Genomic DNA, 16,354 nt, shown 5'->3' with positions numbered 1-16,354 from the left:
ATAGGTCACTTTGGCTGTTACAGTCTCTCTCTTTTGGCACCTTCCAGATCTTAACACTGCAAACTGATCAGAGGTCCAATTTTTATTCCTGCATATTAAGAAGTGCATCAGGCCATGGGTACTATACTCCATGGACAATTCCTCCCAGGATTGGGGCAGGCTGTTGTGCTTTCAACATGAGAACCTTTCCCCATGCATGGAAAAAGTGTAAAACACAGGAATGTAGCAAGAAATCAAACTTTAATGAGCTATACAAAAAAACAAACAAACAAAAAAACCTAACACAGTGTCATCTTTACTGCTTGCTGTGCCTTGTGCTTTAGTTCCTCCCTGACTCCAGCAGGCACCAACCTTAGCAGAAGACATGCAAAGCTTTGCGGAAGAATTTCCTGAACTCTGTGTTGAAGATGGTGTAGATGATGGGGTTAAGGGCACTGTTGATGTAGCCCAGCCACGTGACAATGCTAATGACCTGACTGGGGATCGTGCAGGATTTGCACAGGGCTCTTGTTATGTGTACTACAAAGAAGGGTGTCCAGCAGAAGAGGAAAGCGCCTGTGAAAGAGAACAGACAGCAAAGTCAAACACTGCACACGAGTACCATGGGGGGGGAGGGGGGAAGAGGAGAAATGCTACAGGTAGATTGTGGGTTGACAGGTGAGGCTGTGTAACCCAGTGGGGCAAGTCACTTCCTTTCTCTGTGAAATACCCTCCTGCTATTTGTGTCTTGAGAGGAACTGTCTTTTACAACATGTCTGTACAATGTGGTCTAGGCATTACTGTCCAATACATATTACAGACTGTGCCCTCTAGGCTAGGTATAGTATCAATACAGACAACACAGCAGGTGAGCCAACAGCCAAAGAGCCTGAGACTGTATTGTGATATCAGAGAATTGCCATGCAACTGTCTGGCTTAGTGGGCTAAAGAAGGGGTTACAGCGATGGACAGAGATATATACACAGAGACACAAATGGAGGAAGTGGGAACCAGGACAGGCATTAAGCAACCTCTCTAGCCGTCTCTTCCTGCATCATTACAGACACAGATCAAGTGTGGTGCCAGCATCAAACTGCACATCAAGAGGAGGGGATACCAATCAATCACCTAGAACAGGGGCTCTCAATCTTTTCCATTGCAGGATTGTCAAGACCCACTGACCTTTTCATGACCCCAAATTGAGAACCCATAGCCTAGAGAAAAACAAGTATCAGGATATTAGGTTAAACCTTGTTGATACAGGGTGGGTATAACTGTTGCCTTTCATTCAGGATGTACGTGATTGAAATACTCTCCAACCCCAAACCACAGGCAGATGCACCAGAGCAGAAGCCCCTTCTCCAGACACACACACCCTGCTTGTCCCATCTGTTCTCAGTCACTCTAGGCTCTCTGTGCTACCATCCATTGGAGGTAGGGTAGTTTAAATTCATAACCGTGTGGCAGATGCTCAGATCCTACAGAGGCCACAAAAGCACTTAGGTCGGTTTCCCCTAGCAAAGGTCACGTGAAGTGCCAGCTTCCAAGTTTCCTACACTAAAAATCCTCATCTGACCTGCTGACCCACTGGCTTGGTTTGGATTGCAGCCATCCATGCTCTACCCTTTCCTCAAGTTGTAGATTCAGACCCATTAGCCCATCCAGCTGGCCCTCCTTCAGCTCAGGTTTTGCATAGTTGAGAAACAAAAAACTACCCTGAGTCATGCTTTGCTAATCAAAGAGCCTGTAATGTCAGGTTTGTTACAGTTAACTGGAGTCTTAAGCTGGTTTCCTTATCACTGTAAAACATTTCAGGATCCGAGACACACAATCTGGCTCGGCTTGGGGCTCTGGCAGTTCTCAGGGGCCTGGCTTTGCTGCTTGGAAGGCCTAAAAAGTCAACATTCTCTCCTAGTGCTCTTGAATCAGTGAGAGATTAACAACAGTGACTTCCTGAGCATGCAGAACAGAAGGGGGGTGGGGGAACCCCACGGCCTTTGCGGCCCTTTGACACACCCATAATGAGGGTCTCAGTGCTGTTGTACATGGATCAATTATAAGAACAGCTGGCCTTCCTGGAAAACCACTTCAAGAACAAACTGACCCCCCACCCTCTAGACCAGGGGTGAGCAAACTGTGGGCCACATCCGGCCCATCAGCCCATTTAATCTGGCCCTCAGGTCCAGCCGGGGAGCAGGGTCAGAAGCTTGTCCCACTTTGTGCAGGTCCCAGGAAGCAGCCAGCATGACCCCCGTAGTACGTGGAGGTGTGGCCAGGTGGCTCTGTGCGCTGTCCCATCCACAGGCACCGCCCCCGCAGCTCCCTTTGGCCATGGTTCCTGGCCAATGGCAGCTGCAGAGGTGGAACCTGCAGACGGGGCAGTGCGCAGAGCCGCCTGGCCTCGCCTTGGAGCTGGACGGGGGACATCCTTCCAGGAGCTGCTTGCGGTAAGCGCCGCCCGAAGCCTGCACCCTGAGCCCCACCCCTTGCACTCCAATCCCCTGCCACAGCCCTGATCCTCCCTCCGGCCCTCCAAACCCCTTGATCCCAGCCCAGAGTCCCCTCTTGTACCCCAAGCCCCTCATCCCCAGCCCCCCCAAAAAAACGCACCCCCAGCCAGAGCCCTCATCCCTCAGAGCCCCAGCAACCTGCCCCATCCCTGATCTCCCTCCCACCCTCTGAACCCACTGGTCCCAGCCTGGAGCCCCCTCATCCCCAGCCCCACCCCACATTCCTGCAGCGGATTTCACAACTATGGAGGTCAATCAGAGCGCAGTAATGGATGGACTGAACAGAGACACTGATTTATGGCTTATTACAACAATCTGTAACCCATTAACCCCCTCTTTTTGTCCTCTGACTGCAAAGGTGTTAATGGGCCACTCTACCCTGAATGGGCCCTTACAATATGTGCCAACTACTTATGCTAAACAATTTGTCCCACTTGTGTTTTGCTGTGATGCTGGGAATTCCCCTTTCTCAGACCTGAAGAAGAGCTCTGGGTAAGCTCAAAAACTTGTCTTTCTCACCAACAGAAGCTGGTCCAATAAAATATAGTGTTTCTCTATGCCTTCAGCTATCAGATTAAAGAGCTGTAAAGGTTTTAGGATAAGCATTATCATTAGCCATAAGAGAGGACAGCATGGATTGCCATATGGGAGTATGAGTATTTTCAGACAGGGGAGATGAGATAAGATTACCCCTGGTCAGAGCAGCTTTGCTTCCCTCACTTAGTGCATTGCAGGTCACAGCAGATGAGCCAGGATGGCCAGAGAATCATTTCTAGTTCTAGGTGCTCAATTAGTCATGATGATCCATCAAACCTGTGAAACTGCAGGGCTAAATCATAGCTCTTCCCTGCATCCCACACAGGGGGCAGCACAAGAAGCTGACTTGGCCTCTTTCACCCTCACTTTGGTGGGGGTGGGGGGAGGAGGAGTGCCCTGCACCTGGCAAAGCATACCTTCCCCTGGCATGTGCATGGGGGCAGGAGGGTGGTAATGGAGCCCTTGGCTCCACCTATTCCTCACCCAGCCCTGCCCACTCCCCCCACCCCCACCTGCACAGGAGAGGATGTAGCAGCTCCATAGAGACTACCTCTGTCCTGCAGTGCAAGTAGCTGCGGTGGGAAAGCACGTCACCTTACACCCCTGGACCATCTGCCCACGCCACGCTAGGACCTGGTCCTCAGTTGCACTTAGAAGTGCAGCTACTTAGCAAAACTAAATTATCCAAACCTCTAGGCCTTTTCCTGAGGCTTTCAGTACTGCTCACTTCCAGACAGGCTAGAAATACCTCACAGACAGTCCATCCTACCAAGGCCAACGAGTCATCATGCATTAGAGACTAAACCTCACCAGTTGCTTCTGCCCATTGAAGCCTGCGTGCTTATTTAAATGCAAGCTCACTTTCTGGAGCACAGTGCTGCAGCCAGGCTTGGGAATCGCAGGGACCCTGTCCTATCCGTAGCCAGCTGCCTGGGATGGACAATCACCTACCATGTGCTGATGATCATGGGATCCTTGCATTAAACAAAAGGATTCAAATACTCCCATCTTTGCTGCTTAGGGAAGCATTTCTGTCCATCACCCGTGAGCAAACAGATCTCACCCTAGCCCTTTGGGCATGAGATCAGAGAACTGGTGACATGTTTCTTCCTCCCAGTACAGCATCCAGTATTCTCACCATGCTGGGAGTGCTGCATTAAGGGTATATGGGGACCATTCTTCCTTGCCAGTCTTGCACCCAAGGAGAACACTGCAGAGCTGGAAGGGAAGAGTCTGGAGGTATCCCCACTGGTATGAATCACGCTGAAGTATTAAGCATGACGGCAAGACTGAAACACCAGGCAAGATCTTAGTCCAGGGGTTCCTGAGGCAGTCAAATGCTAATCCTGGCTAGGGGGTGGGTGGGAAGAAGGCTAGCGGTGCCCTGTTATAACAGAAGAGCCCACCTGGGGCCAGATTTTCGACTGCACTCAGGACCAGATTTACAGGGGCTTAAAAAAGCCCACAACGGGGGGCAGATTTTCAAGACAGCACCTGAATTAGAGGCCAATTTTTAAACACAGACAGTTCCCAATGGACCAAGCCTTTCTGAAAATCCCAGCCCCAGTGTCACCCCCCCACCCCCGCACTCCACTGCTCTAGCATCCACGTAATGAGGACCATCCACTCACCGACCACAACCGGCAGCACCTTCATAGCCTTCCTCTCCCGGCCATTGATCTTGGCCTGTTTGTGTCCCGGGTGGGAGTACTTGAGGTGAGGGTAGGAGACAGTCTGGATGCCACTGTTCATCATGTACCCCCTGGGGAAAGAGCACTCAGAGCGGTCACACAGACTGCGCTCCTGCAGCTTGATCTCAGCCTGCTTCCTCTCCATGACGGGAGGTGGGCAGCACAGCTTCCTGCCGCCCACATACATGCTACTCTTCAGCTTGGCCTTCCTGGCCTCCTCCCAGCGCTTGAGTCCCTGGAACATGGCACAGTAGAGGACCAGCATGACCGGACAGGGGATGAAGAAGGAGCAGATGGAGGAGTAGACAATGTAGTTGTTGTCCTCCAGCTGACACAAGGTGGGGTCCCTGTCTGGGACGTCGTTGAGGCCGAAGATGACCGGGGATGCCACGGCGAAAGCAAAGATCCAAGTGGTGGAGATGAGGATCAGCTGCCGCAGGTCTATCTGCTGCCGGCTGTAGTTCAGCGGGATGGAAACGGCGATGAACCTGTGACACAGAGAAAACAGGGTCAAGGCTGGTAGCATGGAGCTGCCCTGATCTGGGAGCGTGGTGCCAGCAGAGTGTGTCCTCTTCTCTCACCGATCACTGGGTGAGTTACCTGGGCAATGACTCTGACAGTAAATGGAGCCGTCAGTGCTCTCTCACACCTAACCCTGGATCAGGCTGAGATCCTGCTGCTGGCTGGGACCCTTTCTTCCCCTGCAGAGCGCCATCGGACCATTAGGCCACATCTGCCATAAGGCCATTCCCAGCAGTATCGCTACATTGATGTACCCAAATCCTCACCACCCACACGGCACCGGCACAAAGTGGAACAGCAGCTCAGAGCCAGCTGCACCAGCGTTAGCCCCCCATGGCACCTGTATTGTGTGGCACAATAGGGGTTTGTGCCGCTGTCTCTACATCCATGGTGTAACACTGGTGTGAATTCCCTTAACATAAGCAGAACTTTAGCTTCTCTTCAGGACAGGACAAATCTCATCTCATCCCTGGGTGAGATTCTATGACTTGTGCCATGCAGGAGCTCAGGCTGATTGGTCACCCAATGGTCCCTTCTGGCCTTAACATCTATTACTCCTGCCATGTTTGGGGGCCATGTTTGGTGGCCAAAGGATGGGAGGGAGGGCGAAGTCCAGCCATTTGTTTGCGTGACATCCACTGCTTTGTTCTAGGGAAGCTGCTCCCTTGGTTCTTCTCTGACCCCGCTTCGACACCCGTCTCCTTCACCACCCCCATTCTCCATCTAGGGATGCTCAGTTCCTTCCCAGGCTGTCGCTCCCTCTAGCAGACTGGCCGCTGAAGCCCTGTGTGGTGGCACGGCCTCTCCCCTCATCATTCCCAAGAATATGGTGCATCATACCCACAAGTGCCACTCAGTGCATGAGCTCCTGATCTCACTGCCACCTCCCAACCCCCACCTGGTATTTATTTGCCACCCAGCATGGCAGAAGGAAGAGAACAGCACGGTTCCCTGACAACAGGAAAGAGGCACTTTCTCAGCTACCTTCCCCTCACCCTAATCATTACTAACAGTTCCCACACATTGCCACTTACTCCCCTAGAGAGAGGGTGGCCATATCATTCCCAGGTTGGGTCTCCAGTGTAATACACGCCCACCCACACCATCGGCTTTCTACAGAACGTCTTGCCTGTGTGCCCCACCACCACCTGGGATTTTGGCATTCACCTCACCAAGACTCACCTCCCTCAATATAAAGCCTCTGCAGCAGGGAGGGGATAGTGCATTTTACCGTAGGTCACCGAGCATGTGCCAGATGGCAGCGGCCGGGTTATTAATGTGGATCAGTCAGTTCTGAGCTAGCAAAGCTTCTCCTTTCCTCACCTCGGGTTCCAGACAGCTGCTGTCACTTGATTTCAGGAGGCAGATGATGTATGTGCAATAACCCATGGTGTTTAAGACACTGACCATGGATTAATAGTCACAGCTTGCAATGGTGATGTAGCGAATGTACCCTCTGACAGAGTTATTAATCCTCCGTTAATAGGTTCTCAACTCTTATTTTGCTGACATGCCATAGCCGGCCTATTGAAATGTAAATGAAATGAGCGCCTGGGGCTGTAATTAAATCTTTTAGGGAGCTATTCTTGTTACAGGCGCACTCCCAGGAGGAGGTCAGGCTGGTGTTTGGCGCACTGGGACCACAGAGAAAAGAGGGAGCTGAGCTCTGCAAAGGGCGCCCTATGACCAAGTGATCACTTCCCAGCTGTTTCTTACTCATCCCTTCACTGGCCCAGCTAACGTATTTCTGTTCAGGAATCCACCACCACCTCCGAATCCCCGGGAAGAAGAGCCTCCCTGAACAATAAACAGCCTTTTGTGATGCCGCTGCCACCCAAATCATCCCGACCTGCTATGCTGGGTTCTGCTCTGCTTATTTCAAAGTGATAGGAAGACCACCACCACGGAGGCTTGCCACCAAGGAACAGGTGACCTCTGCACGTGGTGTGGGGCATAGCAGCTCTCCCAGCCTCAGAAACAAAGAAGGCATTCAACAGCTGTGTGAAGCGTGTTTGGTCTGAATCCAGCTTCTGATTGGACTGGGGTCTACACCACACCCACTGGCCATCCAAGCAGAGAGGCCAGGACTGAATGGGCCCTGAGACTTAACGCTCCGCTTGCCTCAGCTTGGTCCTCTGTGCTGGGAATTAGGGCAGAACTCTGGAATCCAAGGGGCCGAAGGCTTATTCTAGACATAATTCACTCTCTCAAGTCAAACCCAACAAGGGACAGCTCTCAGCAGCCCAGTTTCTGCCTTTGGCATCACTATTAACTGCTCCCAGGCTGCTTGGAAAGATGAGGGAGCAAATCTCCACCAAAACTGGGGCTGGAGATGGAGGAAATCGATTCAGTCCAAGAGGGATTTCCCTAGGGGGAACAGGGCTAGGGATTCCCTGCATGGGAATGAGGAAAGCCCCAGCCCATCTGACCTCAGCACCACTTCAATGCAGAAGGCAGGTGGGGAAACATCCCTTCAATGATTTCCCAGGGGAAGGGCTGTAAAGCCCAGACAACAGACAAGCTCGGATGGGCTAAGTAGCCGAGGGGGGGTGCTTACCGATCCACGCTGATAGCACAGAGGTTGAAGATAGAGGCGGTGCACAGCATCACATCCATGGTCATCAGTGCATCACACAGACCTGTGCTCAAGGCCCACACTCCTCCCTGGAACTGAAGGCAAAGAGAGAGGGGGAGTCAGTGCATGTCAGACCCTGACGCTGCACAGGGCTTTGCAGGTCATTACGGGTACACAGACTTGCACTCCTCACTAAAAACAGCTGTGCAGATATTGCAACGCGGGCAGCAGCGTGAGCTGGCCACCCCAGCTCAGATTCAGGGGGCCGGATTGGCTCAGGCTTATGTGATTAGTAGGGAATCTGTGCACCCTGGAACTGTAAGGATCACTTCAACGTGTTTTAATAGGGGATCCTAGACACATTCACAAGGTCTGGCATTGTCCTAGGGGGAAAGAAAACAAAAAAGGCTTAAAATCAGGTAATCCCTGCTCCGGCCTAGCTATAATCCCCCACTGAGATGAAGTCCATGCAGGTGTCTTATTCACACGTTGTCGATCACAGCTTTGTTATCCCTTAATTTTTAGCCTGGCTGGAGGTTCAGGCTCGGGTAAGGTTAATCATAGAATCATAGAATATCAGAGTTGGAAGGGACCTCAGGAGGTCATCTAGTCCAACCCCCTGCTCAAAGCAGGACCAATCCCCAACTAAATCATCCCAGCCAGGGCTTTGTCAAGCCTGACCTTAAAAACTTCTAAGGAAGAAGATTCTACCACCTCCCTAGGTAACGCATTCCAGTGTTTCACCACCCTCCTAGTGAAGAAGTTTTTCCTAATATCCAACCTAAACCTCCCCCACTGCAACTTGAGACCATTACTCCTTGTCCTGTCCTCTTCTACCACTGAGAATAGTCTAGAACCATCCTCTCTGGAACCACCTCTCAGGTAGTTGAAAGCAGCTATCAAATCCCCCCTCATTCTTCTCTTCTGCAGACTAAACAATCCCAGTTCCCTCAGCCTCTCCTCATAAGTCATGTGTTCCAGACCCCTAATCATTTTTGTTGCTCTTCGCTGGACTCTCTCCAATTTATCCACATCCTTCTTGTAGTGTGGGGCCCAAAACTGGACACAGTACTCCAGATGAGGCCTCACCAATGTCGAATAGAGGGGAACGATCACATCCCTCGATCTGCTCGCTATGCCCCTACTTATACATCCCAAAATGCCATTGGCCTTCTTGGCAACAAGGGCACTCTGCTGACTCATATCCAGCTTCTCATCCACTGTCACCCCTAGGTCCTTTTCTGCAGAACTGCTGCCGAGCCATTCGGTCCCTAGTCTGTAGCGGTGCATTGGGTTCTTCCATCCTAAGTGCAGGACCCTGCACTTATCCTTATTGAACCTCATCAGATTTCTTTTGGCCCAATTCTCCAATTTGTCTAGGTCCCTCTGTATCCTATCCCTGCCCTCCAGCGTATCAACCACTCCTCCCAGTTTAGTATCATCCGCAAATCTGCTGAGAGTGCAATCCACACCATCCTCCAGATCATTTATGAAGATATTGAACAAAACCGGCCCCAGGACCAACCCCTGGGGCACTCCACTTGACACCGGCTGCCAACTAGACATGGAGCCATTGATCACTACCCGTTGAGCCCGACAACCTAGCAAACTTTCTACCCACCTTATAGTGCATTCATCCAGCCCGTACTTCTTTAACTTGCTGCCAAGAATACTGTGGGAGACCGTGTCAAAAGCTTTGCTAAAGTCAAGAAACGATACATCCACTGCTTTCCCTTCATCCACAGAACCAGTAATCTCATAGAAAGTGATTAGATTAGTCAGGCATGACCTTCCCTTGGTGAATCCATGCTGACTGTTCCTGATCACTTTCCTCTCATGTAAGTGCTTCAGGATTGATTCCTTTAGGACCTGCTCCATGATTTTTCCGGGGACTGAGGTGAGGCTGACTGGCCTGTAGTTCCCAGGATCCTCCTCCTTCCCTTTTTTAAAGATTGGCACTACATTAGCCTTTTTCCAGTCATCTGGGACTTCCCCCGTTTGCCATGAGTTTTCAAAGATAATGGCCAATGGCTCTGCAATCACAGCCGCCAATTCCTTTAGCACTCTCGGATGCAACTCGTCCGGCCCCATGGATTTGTGCACGTCCAGCTTTTCTAAATAGTCCCTAACCACCTCTTTCTCCACAGAGGGCTGGCCATCTACTCCCCATGTTGTGATGTTGTAATGTTTCCACCCAAAGCACCACCCAGCAGAACTGGGATACAATAGAACCACTGCTGACTGGAGTGGGGGGAAACCCACCCGAAAGTCATTTTTCCATCAGGGTCCATAACCACCACCCCTGAGCCCTCGGAACAAACAGGTAACTGATTAATCCGAGATGGGTTCCCTAGTTAATTCACAGATCCTGAACCCCCAAAAGTGATTCCTCTTTCACTTGGTCTAAGTATGAATGCCCCATTTGCAAATAATTATGCAGATAATTTACTGCTCGTTACTACACAATTATTTTACCCTGCCACACTAGGTAACAAGCAAACCCTCTGGGAGTATGCTAAAACGGCTCCAGTTTTACAGGATATCTCTTGGTGTGATCACAGCCACCAGGCCTAGAGCAGGGCAGGGGAAAAGTGCCAGCAGCAATTTTCGTTCCAGAACTTCACCACATTTGTTTAGCACAGATTGCTGGAGTATAAACTTTGCAGACTATATACCCCACAATGGACCTTCCCCAGTGGTTGAATTGATCAGGTTGTGGAAAGCATTTATGGAAAATGAGTCCATTCTGAACCCTGCAGAAAGGGGAAAAAAACATTTTGAATTTCTTTATGAAATAATTTTCCTGGTTTTCAACCAGCTTTAGGGAGCCAGCTGACAATCAGCTACATGGATGGGTGGGCTTGATAGAAAGGAGACATTCAAGGAACTTCGGCCCAGCCTTGAGCTAATAAAAATGCTTGCATGGACATGAGCAGTGCAGAAGGGACTTGGCTCTGTAATGGACTGATGAAGGTGGAGTTTCAGGGTTACAATGGATAACACATTACTAGGAATAATACCCTTCCTTTGCAATGCAAATTCTCTAGTCTCAGAGTTGGTTTACGCTAGCAACTTACAAGGGTATAACTATTTCATATCCATAACTATGTTATACCAACCTAACTCCCCACGTAGACAGCGCTATGGCAATGGGAGGGCTTCTCCCATAACATAGCTACCGCCTCTCGGAGGGGGGGGGGGTGGAGTACCTGCACGGATGGGAGCCCCACCGGTGTAGGCAGCATCTTCACTGAAGTGCTGCGCAGCTGTTTTAAGTGTAGACAAGCCCTCAGCTTTTGGTAAAGTTAACAGTTAGCTAACAGAAGCAATGTCCCATAACATACAAAATACTAAGAAGGTTAGCAAACAACATTTGTGATGTCAAATAGTATGGATCATAATATGGTTTTAAATTGAGAGGTTCTGTCATTTATGAGGCTCTTTTGACCTTTCTGCAATAAAAGTATTGGGTGAGTTCTCTTTCTGTTTAAACAATAGCTTTAAATCTAATCTCAGCATCAGGGTCACTTGGCAATTCAGTCTTGTATTTCTTATCTTATCACAGACTGTATGTTTTGTGGGGGGCGGAGGGGGAGTGGTTAAATCTTCTGAAGCCGTATAAAACAGATGGCATTTTGGATGGATTTGGAAACCCCCCCACAAAGGTGACATGGCATGCTAGCATCGCGCCCTAGAATAAACCAGATGTTTGAGGCATACACACATCTTCACATTGCATCTGCTCCTCTCTCTCAGGGGGCCAGGTTATTTTGACCAGTGATCCCTCACTTAGTTTTGCCTGGAGATATGGGGCCTGATTCTGATCTCACTGACCAGTATAAGGGTCTGATCCAATGCCACTGAAATATATCGAAAAGACTCCCATTGTTTTCAAGGGGTTTTGGATGAAGCCCTAAATCAGGAGTAACTCCACTAAGGTTGACAGCATTACACCCATCTGAGACCAGAATCAGGACTGCAATCTCCAGAAGTTTCCTGCTCTCCATGATTGTTATTTGCTTCCAGTAGTGCACCCATGTGTGCTAGGTGCTGTACAAACCTAAAGCAAAGCACAGTCCCTGCTCAATTTTCATCCTCACCTGGGGACATTTATGCTTTCAGATGCAGTCAAAAATCTGCAAGCTAGTCCCCACAGGCCCTGAGCCTGAGTGCCGACTGAAGTCTGGAAGTCCATATTGACTGCATGGCTAACATCAGTACAGAGGCTGAATATTTGGTCCCCAATTATCTCCCCATACAACACCTAATTACCCACTCAGTAACCTTTGAGTGTCCTAGTTGCACTTCCCATTGCAGGTGAGCCAATAGCATTCTGAGACCCAAGTGCAGCTGAAGAAGTGGAGGATGTGAGCTGAAAACAGCACAGAGCTACACAGATCTCACAGAGCGCTGTTAATTATGACATTTGCTAGGGCACTATTGCTCGTCCGCTTATTGTACTGCGGAAACATCCCATCGCCGAGCTGAAGAGTCACAGTCACTCTCTTACACAGCCCTGGTGCAGTGGCTGCCCGAATATCTCATTCAGTTACTGCATTAGCAGGAAGATATTGATGGAACTAGAGGGAGTTGAGAAAATAGCAACAAAAATGATCGTGGGCGCTGAAGAGATAGAGATAGTGATAGTGTCTGGGGGAAGATAAAGACAGCTAAATATTTTTAAGGAAAGAGCTAAACATTTAGAGTCTGGCTAAGAGGCAACACCGTTGAGACATGCTAAGAATCTGTATGTGCCTGGGAGATGAAGAGGAGTTCTTTAGCAGGATACACGAGGGTAGAACTAGGGGCAATGTAATGATGCTCAGAAAGGAAGTAATTTAAACTGAATATCAGGAACAGCTTCTGGGCACTGAGATATTTTAGCCTGCGGAACGGTTTCCCAAGGCAAGTGGCAGAGACTCCACTGCTTGGGATAGGTGAACAAAGTATGCAGCATCGGGAACTACGGCATAGCACCATCCTGGGGACAGTGCAGGTATCTCAAGGGAGGGAGGCTAGAGAGTGACTTGCATCAGGTTAGGCCGGGGTGGGCAAAGTACGGCCCATGGGCTGGATCTGGCCCATCGGGCCTTTGGATCTGGCCTGCGGAATTGCCACTCCCGCACTGCCCCAGGCCCTGTGCCGCTCCCAGAAGCGGCCAGCACCACATCCCTGTGGCCCCTGGGGGAGGGGGAGCAGAGGGCCCCGCACGCTGCCCTTGCCTGCAGGCACTGCCCCCCGCAGCTCCCATTGGCCGGGAACGGCGAACTGCGGCCAATGGGAGCTTCGGGGGAGGTATCCACAGGCCGCAGGGATGTGGTGCTGGCCGCTTCCGGGAGCAGCGTAGGGTCAGGGCAGGCAGGGAGCCTGCCTAAGGTCCACTGCACACTGCTGCCACCCTGGAGCCGCTCCAGCTAAGCAGCGCCAGGCCGGAGCCCGCACCCCAAACCCCTCCTGCATCCCAACCCCCTGCTCTGAGCCCCCTGCTGCACCTCTCACCTCTCCTGCACCCCAACCCCCTGCCGCACCCCTCCTGCACCCCAACCCCCTTCCCTGAGCCCCCTCCCACACTCCTCCCTGCACCCCTGCCCTGAGCCCGCTCCTGCACTCCGTACCCCCTCTTGCACCCCAACCCCGTTCCCTGAGCCCCCTCGTATACCTCGCACCGCTCCTCTGCCCCAACCCCTTGCCCTGAGCCCCTTCCTGCACACCATACCCCCTCCCATGCCCCAGCCCTACATGCAATTTCTCCATCCAGATGTGGCCCTCAGGCCAAAAAGTTTGCCCACCCCTGGGTTAGATGCTCTCTCAGTAAGACCAGGCCTCATCCCTTATGTCGTTGGGGGGGTTGTTAAAGAAAACCATTTCACTGAAACCTGAGGCTCCCAGGTTCCTCGGGAATATCACAGGAACAATCTGGCAGAGAGACAGGCTGGGTGAGCCAATAGGCCTCTTTCAGCTCTAGCTTCAATTATTGTGACTGAGCCCTGCACAGCTGTGCAAGGAAGTAAGGGGGCATAAGGTTCCTCCTGCTGTGTGATTGTGCAGGGCTTCCCCAGATCAGGGGCCCTGGGGCAGGCAGGCAGAGCAGCTGCTTCATGTCCGACACACCTTTCAGGTGAGGATGTGGGGAGCGCTGAAGGTGGAGAAGACTGGATACAAAGTGGCAAGCAGGCTGCGGCTGGGTTGGGCCAATGCACAAGCTGGAAGGTCAAAGGGAACTGAGCCTTGGAATCGCTTTGGCTTTCTGGGGTGGCAGAACTTCATGCCTTCCCTTGCTCAGGGCTGAAAGTACACTCTGAGGGTATGTCTACACAACCCGCCAGATCAGTGGCCAGCAAACGATCCAGCAAGGATCGATTTATCGTATCTAGTCTAGACATGATAAATGGACCCCCGAGCGCTCTCCTGTCGACTCCTATACTCCACTGGGGCGAGGGGCGCAGGCGGAGTCGATGGGGGAGCGGCAGCCGTCGACTCACCACAGTGAAGACACCATGGTAAGTTGATCTAAGTATGTCGACTTCAGCTACGTTATTCACGTAGTTGAAGTTGCATAACTTAGATCGATCCACCCCCCACCATCCCCGTGTAGACCAGGGTTCAGTCTTGCCCGTTGTTTGCTATAGAGGGGGACTTTCGCACCAGGGAATCCTTCCCAGCACAGTAATAGGGGGCTGTCTTGGAGCCAGACTGACACATATGCCAACTGCTGTACATACTCTGTATATCTGAACAACACTCTGCTCCTTCCCAACCCCTCTTCCCCTCTCTGTGTCCATCCTTCAGTGAAATCTCAAGGTTGATTCTGCAACATTTCAGGTCATTTACAAGATGTGTGTCCCAGACCATGGACAGGGGCTAGAAGGAGATGTTTTTTTGGTAAAGCACAAACATCTTCAGTCATACAGGGGGCAGGCAAAGGGCCATCCAAGTAAATACTTTTTGTAAAAATGTCCTTTAAAAATATATATATATATATAAAATATAAATATAGATAAAATACATACACTAGTCTCTAATGAACCAATGCACATTGCACACTGGCCTCCACTGCACAGGACAGAAGCTTGAGGGGAATTACAATTATATAATGAAAATCCTGCTCCAGAGTGAGCATCTCCCCCCTCCCCCCGCGAGTCAGATTTTGCCACTTTTACTGATGCTTAGAAGTCCCTGTCTCTGGGCTCGAAGTGTGGTTTAACCACAAGCCCTTTATAACTGGCAGCACAACCAGGAGCAAACCAGAAACCAAATTATGATTTGAGACAGTAATGCTCTGGTTCCCCCATTCTCCAGACAGATGCCCCTGATCTTGGTGAGGGCTTCAGTGCCATTATAAATACACACAATAATGGGAACTAAACTTTGAATCCCTTCATCTCTGAGTGAGTAGAGCTTTGATATGTGAAAGTCTAAACCCTATGCTCATGCACCATCCTTTTCAACAGAAGCAACGACATTAATACCATATCCCTTTGAGTCCCCAGAATAGGAAGGGACGAAGTTTAAAAGAGAGGCAGGGAAATCCCCAGTTGGAAGCTGCTCACTGTCATTGGACAAGTCTCATTCAGGCAACCCAGTAAGTCTCAGACCAATTAAATACGATATTGTCATTTCTCAGGTCTTCCTGCAAAGTTAAAGAGATGCTGATGCCCCATGGAAACCATCAACAAAGACCTGCTGTAGAATTTCTATTTTATTAACTCAGTTTAAGGAATTGTTTAATCCAAAATGCCTCCATCCCAAGTTCTGACAACTTTCCTTCCCTTGCTCCAGTTAGAAGGATGGTCTATGAAGTTAGGTCTAAGATTTTGCACACGTAAGAACTCTGCTCTCTTTAGAAGTGATAGGTTTCAAAATCTAGTTCCCATCAGAGCTTTGATTTTATTAACATTGTAGGTGTCCACTGAGTTCTTTGCGAACTCAAGATTCTACTGTATTCAGAATCCTTCCCAAACACATACTTTACAAGGGAAGGGAGCTGCATGAGGACTAATAGCACCCAGTTGTGATGTCAGAACAGGGTTGTGATTTCTCCTGAGGAGTAGGACCAGATGGACTCCAGGGTAATGGTTATTTTTGGGCAAACACCCTGACCAGAACCTTGGAGCCAGATCAAGGTTCAGATCAGATTTAACGTTCTGAACCTCTCTCTAGAATTGGCCAAATACAAACACCTTGAGCTTTGGGAAGGCGTTTTGATTAAGTTCTCAACATCAAACCCTCAAGTCTTGCCACATTCAGATCCTGGGGGTGGGTCTGACTATTAGAAAGATAGTAAGTTTAGATCTGAGGGCCAAAATTTTCAAAAGTCCCTGTGAGTTTTGGGCACCACATTTTTGGGATGCCCAGCTTTAAAGGGACCTGATTCTCAAAAGGCAGGTGCTCAGCACTTTCTGAAAATCAAAGTGTCTCAAGTTGGGGACCCAAAATCGATAGTCACTTCTGAAACGTCTCAGCCTGGGGTTTTAGTTCCTCTCTAGTCTCCAACAGAGAAGGAGAGAGAAAATATAAAGGAGAATCACTTCTAAATAGAA

General features: G+C 50.2%; 1 protein-coding gene across 1 annotated transcript in view; it reads right to left on the bottom strand.

Moving 5' to 3' along the window:
* Positions 1-223: 223 nt before the first annotated feature.
* DRD4 (dopamine receptor D4) overlaps positions 224-16,354 on the bottom strand; it is a 32,102-nt gene continuing 15,971 nt past the window's right edge. Inside the window, exons 2-4 of the mRNA XM_073350613.1 lie at positions 7,797-7,909; positions 4,658-5,205; positions 224-555 (exon numbers count right to left, since the gene is read on the bottom strand). Coding sequence (XP_073206714.1) covers positions 353-555; positions 4,658-5,205; positions 7,797-7,909 — 864 coding nt within the window. The 3' untranslated portion in view covers positions 224-352. The remainder of the gene's footprint in view (positions 556-4,657; positions 5,206-7,796; positions 7,910-16,354) is intronic.

This window comes from Lepidochelys kempii, chromosome 6 (genome assembly GCF_965140265.1).
Source record: "Lepidochelys kempii isolate rLepKem1 chromosome 6, rLepKem1.hap2, whole genome shotgun sequence".
NCBI lineage: Eukaryota > Metazoa > Chordata > Testudines > Cheloniidae > Lepidochelys > Lepidochelys kempii.
This window is presented reverse-complemented; position numbering and strand designations above follow the sequence as displayed.